Source organism: Callospermophilus lateralis, chromosome 9 (genome assembly GCF_048772815.1).
Source record: "Callospermophilus lateralis isolate mCalLat2 chromosome 9, mCalLat2.hap1, whole genome shotgun sequence".
Classification (NCBI taxonomy): domain Eukaryota; kingdom Metazoa; phylum Chordata; class Mammalia; order Rodentia; family Sciuridae; genus Callospermophilus; species Callospermophilus lateralis.
In genome coordinates this window covers 33,324,614-33,341,661 of record NC_135313.1, presented here as the reverse complement: position 1 = coordinate 33,341,661, position 17,048 = coordinate 33,324,614, and the positions used below count along the sequence as shown (strand labels likewise).

The window sequence follows — 17,048 nt, the reverse complement described above, 5'->3', positions numbered from 1 at the left end:
ATTTTTTTTTTAAATTCTCAAATATAACATTTGTTTTAAAGTGGTCCCAAATTGGTAGTAGTCTCACATGCCTTAAAAGCAAACAAAGATCTTTTTCACATTTGCCACTTTCATTCTAAGCCTCAAAGGAGTTCCACAAATAATTTTCCATAGAAAATGAAAGATCATAGTAAAAAATAACTAAGTAAGCATGGAAATAAAACACGATGAATGAGGATCAGTAGAAACAGACCCACAAAATCCTCAAATGTTGGAATTTTAGAGAAATAGGCTTAGAATAATTAAGGTAAAAAAAAAAGTCTGAAAATACATTCCTGATATGCTCTTTTATTTATTTATTTATTTTTCATTGTTGATGGACTTTTATTTTCACTTATTTGTATGTGCTGCTGAGAATCGAACTCAGTGCCTCACGCATGCTAGGCAAGTGCGCTACCGCTGAGCCACAACCCCAACCCCTCCTGATATGTTCTTACAGGAAAATGTAAAAACCATTTAGCACACCTGAACAAAGAAGACTCAAACAGAACTTGAAGAAATGAAAACTAAAATAATTGAATAAAAGCACTCACTGAATGGATTTTATGACAAAATACTCAAATTTTAACAAAATTAGTGAAATGGAATAAATATTCAAAGGTATGGTGCAAGAGTGTGTGTGTGTGTGTGTGTGTGTGTGTGTGTGTGTGTGCTGCAGTGCTGGATATTAATCTCAGGGTCTTGAATGTGCTAGGCAGGTTCTGAGCTACAGTCCCAGCCCCAAAAATGCAAGGCAGAGACACAAAGTGATAGGAAAAAAACAAAGAGAGAAAGAAAAAGAATAAGAAAAGAAAGATAGGAAGAATGGTAGAGACAGAGGAAGAAAAAAAGACATAAAATATAACATAAGAACATCTAACACACGTTATTCAGAGTGCCAAAAAATAAAATAGAGGATCAAGAAAATGGGCAAGAGAGGCACTATTTGAAAAAATGAAAGCTAAAAATTTTCCAGAACCAATGAATACCAGCAATACGGTTTAAGTAGTCAATATATCCCAACATAACAAAAAGATATCCAAATACAAATACATTAGAGTAAAATTAGAAAAAAAACAACAACACACTCACACATAGAAAAAGATACATTATTTTCAAAAGTGAAAGATTGATAGATAACATATCCTCGTCCCTTCCCCCTCTCCCCTTCCTTCTTCCTTCTTCCTCCTCCTCCTCTTCTTCTTCTCCTCTCCTCCTCCTCCTCCCCCCCTCCTTCTTCTTCTTTTCTCTCTCTCTCTCTCTCTCCCCCTCCCCCCGCACCACCATGAAGTGGACATCTTTCTTCCACAATGGTATTCTGTCACCATGGTATTCTGCCTTACCTTGGGCTTACAGAAAACTAAGCCAACCATAGGCTGAACTTCTGAAACCATGAACTCAAAATAAACTTTTCCTCCTCTCAAATTTTCATTGTAGGATATTTTGGTCACAGCTATGAAAAGCTGACTAACACAGAAAGTAAAATATTTATGCTACAAACATTGGTGTATCTAAGTACATGAAATGAACAGTAATTGAAATAAAGGCTCAGATAAATTCCAAAAATAGTGGGTGATTTCAGCATGCTTTTCTCATCAACAGATACATCATCCATAGAGAAAAACCCACATAAATACAGTTTTCTTATACAAAAACAAAGGTGCCAAGAACATTAACTGGGGAAAAATAACCTCTTCAACTAATGGTGCTAGGAAAACTGGAAATCCATATGTAGCAAAATGAAATTAAACCCCTATCTCTCACCCTGCACAAAATTCAACTCAAAGTGGATCAAGACCCAGGTATTAGACCAGAGACTCTGTGCCTACTAGAAGAAAAAGTAGGCAAATCTACACCATGTCAGCTTAGGAAGTGACTTCCTTAACAAGACTTCTAAAGCCCCCAAAGTAATAGCAAGACTAAATAAATGGGATGAATCAAATTTAAAAGTTTCTTCAAAGCAAAGGAAACAATCAATAACATGATGAGAGAGCCTACAGAATGGGAGAAAATCTTTCCCACATGGAACTCAGATACAGCATTAATCTCCAGGATATATAAAGAACTCTAAAAACTTACCATCAAAAAAACAAATAACCAATATATGGGCTAAGAAACTGTTTCAGCACTTCACAGAAGAAAAAATACAATCAATCAACAAATATATATAAAAAAAAGTTCAACATCACTAGGTATTAGAGAATGCAAATCAAAACTACACTGAGATTCTATCTCATTCCAGTCAGAATGGCAATTATCAAGAATACACAGGGGGGCTGGGATTGTGGCTCAGTGGCAGAGCACTTGCCTTGCATGTGTGAGGCACTGGGTTCAATTCTCAGCCCCACATAAAAATAAAATAAATAAAATAAAGGTATTGTGTCCATTTACAATTAAAAAAAATTAAAGAAAAGAATACGCAGGGCTAGGGTTGTAGCTCAGTGTTGTAGCTCAAATAACTTGCCTAGCATGTGTGAGAAACTGAGTTCTATCCTTAGCACCACATAAAAATAAAGGCATGTTGTCCATCTACAACTACAAAAAAAATTTTAAAAAGAAAATACAAGTAACAATAAATGTTGGCCAGGATGTAGGGAGAAAAAAGGTATACTCATACATTGTTGTGGGGCTGCAAATTGGTGCAATCACTATGGAAAGCAGTATGGAGAATCCTCAGAAAACTTAAAATGGAACCACCATTTGACCCAGTTATTCCACTCCTCAGTTTATACCCAAAAGACTTATAATCAGTATACTATAGTAATGCAGCCACATCAATGTTTATAGCATCTCAATTCACAATTGTTAAGCTATGGAACCAATCTAGGTACCCTCCAACAGATATATGGATAAAGAAAATGTAGTATACATACACAATGAAATATTACTCGGCCTTAAAGAAGAATGAAATTATGGCATTTGCCAGTAAATGGATGAAACTGAAGAATATCATGCTAAGTGAAATAAGCCAATCCCAAAGAACCAAAGAAAGACCAAATGTTTTCTCTGATATACAGAAGCTAATCTACCACAGGGGATGGGTAGGGAAGAATAAAGGTACTTTGGGTTAGACAGAGGGGAGTGAAGGGGGTGATATGGGGGTAGTAATGATAGTACAATGAATCAGACATTATTACCCTATGTGCATATATGATTACATGACTGGTGTAACTCTACATCATGTATCAAAATGCATTCTACTGTCATACATAACTAATTAGAATAAAAAAATAGGTCATCCAGATATAAAATCAGCAAAGACATCTCAGACCTAAAAGATACCTTAAATCAAATGGAATTAACAGATATTTACAGAATTTTTTATCCCAAAACAGCTGCTCATGGAACTTTCTCCAAATTAGTCCATATTTAGGTCACAAAAGAAGTTTTATCAAATACAAAAAAAATAATTTCTTGCATTTTATTTTATCAGAGTATAATGGAATGAAATTAGGAATCAATAGTATAATAAACTACAAAAACTATATAAACACAGGGAGATTGAACAATGCATATTTGAATGGTGAATGGGTCATAAAAGAAATTGGAAGAAATAAGAAATTCTTAGAATCAAATGAGAAGAGAGATACACAGCATCTCTAGAACACGATGAAGATGGTTCTAAGAGGAAAGTTTATAGCTATGAGTATCACATTAAAACATCAGAAAGATCACAAATTAAGAACCTAATGATGTGTCTTAAGGTTTTAGAAAAAGAAAAGAACCATTTTCAAAACCATTAGAAGGAAGGAATAATTCATATGAGAGCTAAAAATAATAGAGAATAATACAAAGGAACAACATAATGAAGATTTAGTACTTTAAAAAGATAAACAAGATTTATAAACCCTTAGCCAAACTACCAAATGAAAAAGAGAGAAGGCACAAATAAGGAAAATTGGAGATGAAAAAGGAGAAATCACCTTAGACATCATTGAAACCCAGAGGATAATTTGGGACTATTTTGAAAACTCCAATAAATTGAATGGAATTGGATAAATTTCTAAATACATATGACCTGTGAAATTTGAACCAAGAGTATATAAAAAAAACCTTAACAGACCAATAGGAAGCAATGATGCTGAATATATCAGACAAACCCTTCCAACAAAGCAAATACCAGCTGAATTCCATCAGACCTTTAAATAATAATGAATGCCATTGCTCCACAAACTATTTCATGAAGTGTAAAAAGGGAACACTTGGCAATTTGACTTTTTCTCCTTTTTGTCATCCCTTTTCTTTCTCATGCTTAATTACTCTGCCTGAAGTTTCAGTACAACACTGAAAAGGAATGGTGAAAAATGAACACTTTTATCTTGCTCTTAATTTTAGAGAAAATACTTTCAGTCTTCCCCCATTCACTATAATGTTGGCTTTAGATTTGTCATAATAAAGTCTTTATAATGTTGAAATAAGTTCCTTCAATCTAATTTCTTCGGTGATTGTATCATGAATGGGTGCTGAATTTGGTCAAAGGTTTTTTTTCTGCATCTACTGAGATAATTATGTGCTTTTTGTCCTTGATTTAATTTATATGAATTACATTGCTGAATCATCCTTATATCCCTGGAATAAAACCCATTTGATGATAGTGTATGATCTTTTTAATGCACCACTCAATTTGGTTTGCAAATGTTATATTAAGAATTTTTCTGGGCTGGGGTTGTGGCTCAGTAATAGAGCACTTGCTTCACATTGTGAGGCACTGAGTTTGATTCTCAGCACCATATATATATAAATAAATAAATGAATAAAATAGAGTCCATCAACAACTGAAAATAAAGAATTTTTGCATCTATATTCATCAAGGACATTGGCCTGTAATTTTCTTTCTTTGATGTGTCCTTGTCCAGTTTTGAATTCAGGGTGATAGTGTTTTTGTAGAATGAGTTTGGAAGTATTCCTTTCCTTTGTATTTCGTGAAATAATTTAAGGAGCACTGGAAGTGTTTCTTTCCTTTGTATTTCACAGAATAATTTGAGAAGAATTGGTGTTGGTTCTTCTTCAAAAGGCTTAAAAAATTCAGTCATGAATCCATCTGGTCTTGGGCTTTTTTTTCTTTGATGGGAGACTTTTTATTACTGCTTCAATCTCATTGCTTGTTGGTCTGTTTATGTTTTCTATGTTCTCTTGCTTCAATTTTGATATGAAATATATGTCTAGAAATACAACCATTTCTCAGAGATTTTCCACTTTATTGGCATGTAAGTTTATCAAAACAGTCCCTAATGATCCTCTAGATTTCAGTGGTGTCTGTTATAATATCTCCTTTTCCATTTCTAATTTCATTAGTTTGGATCTTCTCTTTATCAATCTTGTTTACCTTTTCAAAGAAACAACTCCTTTTTTCATTTATTGTTTGTGCTATTCTTCAATTCTCTACTTCAATAATTTCATCTCTGATCTTAATTCTTTCTTTGTACTGGTTTGGAACTGGTCTCATTTTTCTAAGACTCTTTGAGATACAGCATTAGGTCATTCATTTTATATCTGTTTTGTTTTTATGTAGGCACTCCCTCTTAGAACTGCCTTTACTATACCTGCCGGATTCTTCTATATTGTGTTTCTATTCTCATTTTTTAAAATATTTTTATTTTTGCATTACAATTCTTAGTACACCATTATATCATAATTTATCATATCTCTGATTACATAGAAGGTATGTTGACACCAAATTCACATCTTCATACATGTATTTTGTATAATGATGAGGGTCTCCTTTCACAATCCATGCTATTCCCCTTCTCCCTCCTTTCCCTCCCACCCCTATTCCCTATCTAGAGGTAATCTTCCTCCTTTGCTGTCCCTCCCAATCCCATTTTGAGTCACCCCCCTTATATCAGAGGAGACATTCGGCATTTGTTTTGGGGGGATTGGCTAACTTCACTTAGCATAATCTTCTCTAATGCCATCCATTTCCCCGCAAATGCCATGATCTTATTTTTTATTGCTGAGTAATATTCCATTGTGTATAAATGCCACATTTTTTTTTTTATCCATTCATCCACTGAAGGACATCTAGGTTGGCTCCACAGTTTAGCTATTGTGAATTGTGCTGCTATAAACATTGATGTGGCTGTGTCCCTGTAGCATGCTGTTTTTAGGTCCTTTGGGTATAGTCCAAGAAGAGGAATAGCTGGGTCAAAATGGTGGTTCCATTCCCATTTGATTATAAGAGTTTTTTAATTTTTCCCCTGATTTCATTGAAGACCCTGTCAGTCATAATTCAAAAGTTTGAACAATAATTCGATCTCCATGTTTTTGTAGAGTTTCTGTAGCTTTTATTACTGTTGATTTCTAATTTAATTACATTATGATCTGATAAGAAGCAAGGAATTCTTTTTTTCTATATTTGCTAAAACTTGCTTTGTAGCCTATTATATGATCTATTTTGAAGAAAGTTCTGTGAGCAGTTGAGAAGAGGGTATATTCAGTTGTTGTTAGATGAAATATTCTGAGGATAACTTTGCAGGATATAGTAATCTGGATTGGCAGTTGCTTCCTTTCATGGTATGATATGCATAGTTCCATGATCTCCTGTTTCTTAGAGTTCTGAAAAACCTGTTAGTCTGATGTGTTTGTCTCCATTGATGCCTTGGCATTTCTCTCTTGCAGCTTTTAAAGTTCCTTCTTTGTTCTGAATTTTTGGCATTTTAACCCTACTATAATATAGAGAGGTTTCTTTCAGGTTTTGACTACTTGGGGTTCTAAATGTCTCCATATCTGAATGTCCATCTCATTTCCAAATTTTGGGAACTATTATGGCATTATTTCACTGAATAGGTTATCTGTGCTATTAACCTATATTCTCTAGTCCTTCCTCAAGACCAATAAATCTTTTTGAGGGGGAAAGGGGACCAGGGATTGAACTCAGGTGTGTTTAATCATTGAGCCACATTCCCAGCACCCCATTTCAAAATACTTTATTTAGAGACAGGGCCTCACTAAGTTGCTGAGGCTGGCTTTGAACTCATCATCCTCCTGCCTCAGCCTCTCAAGCCTCTGGGATTACAGGAATGTGCCACTATGCCTGGCAAGGCCTGTAAATCTTAAATCACATCTTAGGAAGCAAGGGAAAAGAAATGGAAGGGAAAGAAGGGAAGGGAAGGGAAAGGAAGAGGAGAGGAGCAAGTGGAGAGGAAGGATGGGATAGAAATAAAGTTGAGAAAGAAAAGAAATACTGAAAAGAGTCAATTAATTAAAAATATATACAAAATTAGATATAAATATGGAAAACAAATGAGAGAAAATAGAACAAAACCATTTACCAAAAAAAATGAACTCAGAAAACAAACAAACAAACAAAAGATTAAAATTTCTCCTTACTGAAGCAATTAAAATGTAATTAAAATTAAGCCATTTTTTCCAGGGCTTCATTTTAGAATCCACCAGCTACAGGTAGGTGTGTAGAATATAATCAGAGTTTGTTCCTCATTAATTCCAACACAAATAGGCAAAATTTATTAGGGGAGTTTGAATGGTGAGCTCCACTCCTCCTTAACAACAGAAAGTCCTAAGTGTATGCTATTTACTGCAAAACTAAATTCACCCTCAGTAGGCCTAGGGACAGGGCATGGCTATAGCAGACTTCTGACCAACACACTCACCTGCAGATTAATCCTGATTGTGCTGCATTCCATATCACAAGAGCCTCCATTTGTTTTATGGGGGTAACAGGGGATGGCTAGGGTCTCAGTTACCCCAACAAATCCTCCAAATACCTCTGAGCATGGGGAAGGTCTGGGGTTGGGTGGAGTGTGGCAGGCATGCTTTCCACCAAACCAAATCAAGGCACACCCATTCCCAATCTCATTCCACATCCATACAAACTGGACCCTTATCACGAAGCAAAGCTCAGACTGCTAATTTCAAAAGGAAAGCTGCTCCATCTTCCTCTGCATGACAATCAATCTCACCCCTACTGCCCAGAGCCTCTAACAGGTCCATTCTCCCAGCTCAATGACTTCCTTCAGGGCTGGTACTCACCAACCCAGTGAAAAGAAAATCAGAGGTTGTTGAGTATTAGACTCTCTCTCCCTCTCTCCTCTCCACATTCTCCCCTACTCTCTCTCTGCAGGGTCTTCTCACCTCCCATGCAGAAAGCCTAGACAACAAAGTCCCACCCCAGCTCTCACTGAATACACAGGAAAGTGCTGGAAATCTCTTCTCTGTTACTGCAGCTATGCAGGATGATAGTTTCCTATGTATTTGCCAGATGGTGGATTGTGCATTCCTTGAAATCAGTAAATTTTTCTCTTTTGGTTCACACAAGGAGAGCTTCCCCTCCCCCACTGAACCTTCACATACCCGACAGTGGCACAGTTTCTTTCTGAAAAAAAAATGTTCCACCATGCCTGGTATTTTTGAGAACTTGCCTATCAGTTTAGGAAAGCTATTTGCAAAATAAAAGAAAACATATGAACTACCTGCAGCAAAACTGTCTTATTTGTTGCTTTTATTTTTCCATTCATGCTTTCATATCCAACTTTCACACTTTGTAAAAACACATGGTGTGTAAAGGAAATGCTTTAGAATTTTGCTAAAATTCAACTAATATAATAAAACTATTAAGAAATAATTGAGCTTTAATCAATGAATCCTACAAGTCTATGAAATAGTGTCACTATTCAAAAAAAAAAAAAGGTTTGAGATACATTTTACAATCTAAGAATCTGTTTAACTATAAATAGAAACACAGCAAGTCCTGGTGTGAGAGGCACTTTAATGATGGGTGGTCTGGAGTCAGAGTGCATATATTACAGCTCACCACATACTAGCTCTATGACCTTAACAAAGTTCTTTAACCACACAGCACTTCAGTTACCTCACCTGTAAAATAAGGATGATAATAAGAGAATGTATATGTACATCTCTGTGTCTATCTCCATGTATGTGACATATAGACAGATAGATTTACAAATCTATCTTTTGGAGTTGTTATAAAGACTGAATACGTTAATCTGTGTAAACATAATTAAGAGCTTATATAAGGGGAAATCAGAAAAGAAGGTCAGTAGATAAAAATAAAAAAGAGTAGAAGGTAGATGAAAAAGGAAAACCAAACTACAGAAAAAACATACATAATAAACATACATAATGAACTCAAAATCACAGACTATAACATCTCAAAAAAAGAATCCACTAAATTATGCATTTCCCAGCAATCTGTTTATTTAAAAATACCATTATAGACCACAGTACAGAAATAGAATACTGTAAATACCAAATAAAAAGTCACTACTTATCTTTCTTTCCTACCTATTAAAAAAGGTATAATTAGAGTAGAATATTTGAAACTGTAAAGAAATATATCCTGAAGAGAATTATAACTTTACCTGCACGGAAAAATACTTAATTTCATCAAACCGAACTACAGTGCTCTTTTCACTACTTCTAAGCAGTAAGATACGACGCTTTGTAGATTTCATAATGCTGTTTACAGAGATGCGAATGAACAAATCAATGAAAGGTTGTGAAGTGACTGAAAATAGAATGTTTAGGAAATAAATTTTTGTTGTAATTGAACAAATACACATTTTAAAATTAATTCATTCTAGAATTCAGGCTAAGTCCTAAAAAAAAAAAAAATCAACCAAGTAAACAAGGTAATTGTAAAGTATATTTAAAAAGAGAAAAGAAATCTTAAAATAATATTTTGCCCATCACTGATAGATACAATATGATATACATCATAATTTCTTTGCAAAATTTTCTACATATTAACTTCCAGGTATATGTAATATATATAACAACATAATTATGTAGAAAAATTATATAGTCAGAAAACTGTCACTTGGGAAGAATTACTTTAATTTTAAGGCAACAGAATTTGGAGCAAAGTGTTCTACTGTCCAGTTCACCTTACTATACACTCTATTTATACTGTACTGATCTGTTTTATTATCTTTCACAGTACTCCAGGCTTTAAAACAATTTTTTTTCATGATTTAATTATCTTTTACAAATCTCCACACAAAATGTTTTTAAAACTTCTCTTTATATAAAAAGAAACACCAAAGTCTCCATAATGAATGGTTTTATGTCATAAGTCTAAAAATAAGCATTCAGTTTATTTAAGGGACTGGTATAAAATAAATCCTTTAAAAATATTTGAGGGAAGCATATATACTATTTTCAAACAAATTAGTATTACATCCTAGATAATATCTTTTCCTTTAACTTGCAAGATGATTGAAATAGATTATAGATGTTCAAAATTCTTTTGTCACTTCCACATAAAAAAGTGGAGTTTACCTTCTCTGCCCTTGAATCTGAGCTGGCCTTATGATTACTTTAACCCATAAAATGCAATGGACATGACTAGGACTGGGACTAAAATGGCATTCACCTAGGGTGTAAAATTAATAGAATACTAAAATCTTAGTAATCAAGATAAAAAATATTAACATTTTAAAATCAAAATTAGTATAGGAAAAAATAAACATGATGGACCACACAGAAAGAATGAAAGTTTTTCTTGGATATAATACTAATTTGTAAGTAATACATATGCTTCTTTTAAATATTTTTAAAAGATTTATTTTATATCAGTCCCTTAAATAAACTGAATGCTTATTTTTAAACTTACGGCATAAAACCACTCATTATGGAGACTTGGTGTTTCTTTTTATATAAAGAGAAGTTTCGAAAAATTCAACTAATACAGCTCAGTTTTACTTGAAAAGCTCAGTAAAACACTGACATATGCACAACTCAAGCACCACAAAAAAAAAAAGTACATGAGACTTCCAACAATTTCAGCAACCCAACTAAGCCCAACCTTCCAGTCATCCTCACTAAAGCACCAGACATGTGAACGTGGTACTTGAGATATCACAGCCCTTTTGAACTGCCAGGTAACTACAGCTACCCAAGCTATGCTACTGTGAAGCAGAGGTACCATCAAGTGGACGCACAGATAATTATTGACAATAAAACTGCTAAAGTCTTATAGCCCTAAAAGTGTTGGAGAGGTTTGCAATGCAGCAGTGGATAACTAAAACAATGAGATATAATCATACTATGAGTTTTAAACCTAAAGAAAGGATACTCCTCTGTGCAAAATTTCTGCAGTTCTTTACATGAACAGCCAGGCAGCCAACCTACAAGCATCAAAACAAAAACACAGATAGTAAATGCATGTTTTACAAAGTTAACTTATCTTCCACTTCACACTGAACTATATTTAAAATTTTAAGAATGAAGTTCTCTTTATTGTTTTTTTCTCATTAGAAATATTGCTTCTCATTTAAAATATCTAGTTAATGGAAAGCATTACAAAGAAGCAGAGAGGGGAAAAAAAAGTGAGCAGGATTAAGTTCCCAATAAACTTACAGGAACAAGAACACAAAGCAAAGGAACATTTCATTATAAACTTTAATCATCATTCTTTGAATTGTTTTTATTTTATATTAGGTGAAAATGATAAAATACAGCATACTGCACATTAAAAATAAAAAATATACTTTGTTTTGAATAAGCTCTTTTACTCAGTATCCTAAAACCACTTAATTCATTCAACAATCATTCATTGCCTAGAACACGCCAGAGATGAAGAAATAGTTATTCTCACTTTAAAAGATTTTTCTAAATGTTAAAGAAAATTGTGCTTTAACCATAAATCAAATACAAAATGAATATAGGAAACTTTAATTCTAATATATAAAATTAAAGTATATTTAACCATGTTTAGTATCAGAAAACAATAAAATTAGAAGAAATACTATATTAAAGGTTGTATATGACAGGAAGTAAAGAAGAGGGACAAGGGAAATTCTTATACCCAGTAACTTCTCTAATAATGCTATAAAAGAATAAAGGTATTCATTATTCTTGTAAAGGAATGCCATGATATTTCAGTTCCAAATATGCATAGATCCTCATGTCCTATACTCTAAACCACCCAAAACAGAATGACAGACTTTTCTGCTTTTCTGCCTCAATAGCAGATCCAGTATTTGTATGTCTGATGACTATGTTGGCTTTTGTTTCTGTGGGACCTTTTTGGACAGGGAAGGGGTGTGGGGTCAATTTCAAACTGAAAGTCAATCTGGCAATAAATATATAAATCAATAGAAAAACTCAGTAAAACACCGATTCCCAGGCCCATCTTCTGGAGGAGATTCCAACTTAGCAGATCTTAGATGATGCCCAAATCAATGATTTGAAAAAGTATCCCAGGTAATTCTGATACAACTGGATTTGGGAATCTTAAGTATAAAAATCACTATTTCTGGGGCTGGGGTTGTGGCTCAGTGGTAGAGCACTTGCCTAGCACATGCAAGGCCCTGGGTTTGATCCTCAGCACCACATAAAAGTAAGTAAACAAAATAAATGTATTGTGTACAAATAAAAATAAATATTAAAAAGTCACTGTTTCTGTGAATCAGGATGATTTCCATTATTTCAGAAACTATTATAATGTTTTTCTGATTCATAAAAAGAATAACTTCATGAGTATGTTTTCAGAGAATATCATTTTATGCACACACTCTTTGATTACCAAATTATAAACCTCAATAATGCTTTATATCCAATCATAAATAATTTACACTGGGTTTTTGAGGGTTAATCATACATACCACATCCCCAAATGGCACCAAAGATGGTAGCTCAGATGGTGCTATTTCCAGTTCTTCACTCTCAGACCCTTGAAGAGTTTTTCTCAGCATCTACCATGTAAATAAACAAAGGGTTTAGAAGAAAAAGAATATAACAAGATAAAAGATTAATTCAGTAATTATCTCAAGAGTAAGTAGCAGGTAGTCTAGGCAGTGAGATACTAATATACCTAAGAAACTCACTCCCATCCTCAATAAATTTATCAATAAGTAATCACGGAAATAAAAATGTACACAATTAAATATAAAATCAAAAGGGAGTGCATATTAGTATAAGCATGACCTAATCAGTTTGTCAAAAGACTGAACATACATACAGTAAGACCTATTGAAAACTATAAAAAAAAAAGAGTTCCAATTGGTCCTAGAATGGGAATCACCTGAATCTGAATTTCTACTCAAATATAAGTATGTCAAAACAAGGAATACAAATGAGACCACACAAGGCTTATGCCTCCAACATTATTTGAAAAAGCATGTCACAAACTTCAAATTTCCTATAAGGAGAGGTATAAATACAAATCCCAACAGAGCTCTCCCTGAAATTCCTGCCACAACCTATGGGGACAGAGATAAAGAGAAGAAAACTCTTAAAAGAATCTGTGGGAAAGAGCAGAGAGAAGTGGGAACCATAAAGAAAGAACAGACATAACTATCCTGAGAAAGAGAAAGTTCAAAACTAAGTACAAAAATTCTAACCGGGGGTCTAGGATTTGGAGGTATAGCAACAGCTATAGAGAAGAGAACTGAAAGAGAAGGATTACAGGTGGCTTTCTCCAGAAAGCACTACTTCTAGGTTGAGGAAGAAAGAGGTGTCCCTTGAATACATCTAGTAATGAGAAAGAAGGATGTGACAAGGGGAAATTAAGGATAACAAAATAACAAGGAACCATAGGCCACCGTATTTAACCTATCCCCTCACTTCTCATCATCTACAAGTTCTTTTTTTTTTTAACTGCACCTAAATGCATGCATAGCCCCCACCCCACACACATACATATAAGGCACACATGAAGTAATTAGAAATAAGAAAAACCAGACAAACTTCATTAAAAGCTCTTATTAAAAGAAATGGGGGTGGGGGGTGCCTGACAAAAATTCTGCCCTCCAAAAACAACACAAAATAGAAGTAAATTATAGCACAAATTTTCAAACTGAATTAAAGATCTTCAAACAAGCATTTGGAGATATTTTTTAATGTCTACATTCACAATTTCAACAATGTCTGAAAAGAAAAAAAAATGAGCGTGTATCAACTCAAGAAATAAATTTTCTAAAAAAGAAAAACCATCTTAGAAATAAAGACAAGGTGCCCAAGGTAGCATGGTTTCAAATGAAACTTGATACAGGGCACTGGAAAAGATAGGAAAACAATGAAGAGAATGAAAATGATACAGAGAAATAAGTATAAAAGATCAGGAAACAAAAATTAAAACATTTTGCAAAGTACCAAAGAAAATTTTAAAGAAAAATGATAATCACAACATATGAAAAAGACATAGGAAATATGACATGACATATTGAAACCAAACATTATCAGTTACATCAATAAATATGTAAGGGCTTAACATTATATACTAAAGGAAAAGGATATTTAAATGGGCTCAAGGATTCACAAAACTCAAGTCTATGCATAAATATTATTGGGTAACCAACCATTCCAGTTTGCCCAGAACTGAGGTATTTCCTAGGACTCTGGACTTTCAGATAGGATAGTTTAGCAAGACAGTCACTCTATTAATATGAGAGATATATCTAAAATAGTGATTCAAAAAGCCAAGTGTAAAGGAACAGGTACAGATACAATAAATAAAAAGAAAACAATAAGAAAGCAGAGATATCTAGACCATGATATGAGATGGTAGAATTCAGGCAAAACATCTACTAAACAAGACAAATGAGAACACTTTTTAACGCCAAAAGACATAATCAGAAATAAAGATTTAAAAGTTATACATTTTCCCTGAGTACACACTGCTAAAATGTGAAAACACATCACAAAGTTTTTCATTACAATATTATTTGCAACTGCAAAATGCTGCAAACTACCTAACAGCCAAAATAGAATACTGGTTGAATAAACTATAACATATACTTAAAACAATAAGGAAGATTGCTATGAAATAACAGTGATTTACACTAGTACTGAATGACAAAAGCAAAGCATATTTTGTATTACAGGGGAAAATTAAAGTATACATCTGAAGTCATATAGAAAGAATAAATCATAAACAGGTTACCAAAATTGGAAAGAAGGTGGGGTGAAGTGGAGAGAATGAGCTGAACGGGAAAGTAATAATTTCCTAAGTATATTATTTAGTGGTGTTACTTTTTGAAAGTCTGTTAATTTCCTATATTCCCAAAATAAAATCTATAGATTGCTTTGGGTAATACAACCATTTAAACAACATTAATTCTTCTAATCCATGGAAATACCTTTCCATTTACTTGTATTCACTTCAATTTCTTTTATCAGTGTTTTGTTGTTTTCAGGGTAGAAATATTTCACCTCCTTGGATGAATTTATTTACATATATTTTGTTTTTTATAGCTAGTACAAATGCAACATTTCAGATAGTTTGCTATTAATGTATAAAACACTACAGATTTTTGTAGTTACTCCAGTTTCAGATTCAAGCAGTAGGAATATTCCTTCTCAGCAAGGTGAGTTTTCTAAAAGAATTCACTAAAATTCAACATCTGACAGTAAAATCATTATAGAGATACAGAAATTCAAAAGCTTTAGTCATAGAACAAGAAATATATTTGAGATGCATCAGCTTTGTTCCTTGCAGAGAAGAGGGATAACTGAGACAGAAAGAGAAAAAAGCACTGTGAATAAATTTGGCGTGGGAGAACCTGTGGAGTAGAGAAGGCGGCTATCTTAACCAACCCAGAGGTGGTGGGGCAAGCTCAAAATCTCTCTGCAGGCAAGTGGAAAGTTGAAGTAGAAGTAATTTGCAGGTGGTCATGTGGCAGTTTTCAGTGACAGGAGCTCATAAGTTCATAAAAAGCACTGCCAGTCTGCCATGGGAGCCAGAAATAGGCACAGACAGGATTGTGCCCCTGGGGATACAGGCTGGGGACAGTGGGAGGAGAAAGGCTTGCTTTCCCTTTGTTTCTGGTGTTTCATGTGACCAGGTTGGGAAAGGCCAGAAACTGGTCAGATAGATACGTCTGAACTCCATGTCTAATCCTGGTAAATCCACGTCCATGGCAGTGAAATACATGGAAAGGATTCTATAAGTGGAGTTTTCAGGAGGTCCCTGAGACCCAGACACCCAGCAGAGATTGGCATTTGCACAGCAACAGGGGTATGGACCTAATCTCTCTGGAATAAATACCTCCCAATGAACTTAAAAGAACAGTCAGAACTAAACCTAGCTGCTGGAAGTTTCCATTTATAACTCTGCATCAGCTCTGGAACAGCATGGACCTTTCCATCCAGACAAAACTCCAACTGTCAGTACTCCCCAACCTGTACTACCATACACCATAAGATAGAAAGCGGATTCCACTTTAGCAGGTGTGTGACTCCCACCCAATCCAGATACAAGAAGCCAGGAAACCTCAGGGATCTCTCCGGGGGCAAGTGTGTAGGGAAGCAGAGGGGAACCCGACCCCCAACCCCCCATATCACCAGCGGCGACTCCCAAGGTCTTAGCCGCCAGTTTACCACAGCACTGGGGCTTAAATGGGACGTGCGGTGGGGCTGCAAGTGTAACTAGATCCTTGGGGAACCGCTTCCGGTGAACAGGACCTTACTGGCCGGCTGACAAGAGGAAGCGGGGGAGAGACCGGAGAAGTGAAACAGCTCTGGACTGACAAGATTGAGAGACTCCCAGGAGCCGCCTTACAGGGATTGCTATCGGCACGTAGAGGGCAGAAGCTTGGCTCAGAGGGCACAGTTCCACCTACTGGAAGAGAAGAAAATGGATCTCTAAAACTTCTTTTCTTCTCTCTCTGTTCCTTTCTTGCCGTTTCCTTCTTTCTTTCCTGTTTCAAGTTTTATTGTTCTTTTCATTCTCCTCTAATCTATCTCTCTCTCTCATTCTTTCTTTTTAAGAGCACCTTCCTTCCCCTACCCGCCAACTTTCATCCCAAGCATTACGTCTTCCATTACATGCAACTGTCTAAATGCAAATAGGTGAATGTTTCGAGGCTGTCTATAGGAATCCTAAATACCTAGCTACTACCAACACCCTAATCCAATCGCCTGTTAGTATCCCCCTTCAGTAGAGCAATCTTCTAAAGTAGCCAAGACATACTAACCCTCATACCATCATAGCACATAACCTAAACATAAAGTCCTAAGAACAAACAACAAATCACTACATGCATACAGAACCGGGAAGCCTTTTATGAATTGAATGAATCAGCTTTAAAGTACAATAAAACCCAACATTT

General features: G+C 34.8%; 1 protein-coding gene across 1 annotated transcript in view; it reads right to left on the bottom strand.

Annotated features, from left to right (window-relative positions):
* The window catches only part of Catspert (catsper channel auxiliary subunit tau), a 165,073-nt gene that overhangs the window by 100,981 nt on the left and 47,044 nt on the right, over positions 1 to 17,048 (bottom strand). Inside the window, 3 exon segments of the mRNA XM_076866836.1 lie at positions 9,357 to 9,502; positions 11,072 to 11,123; positions 12,603 to 12,692. Of these exon segments, the coding sequence (XP_076722951.1) occupies positions 9,357 to 9,502; positions 11,072 to 11,123; positions 12,603 to 12,692 (288 nt within the window).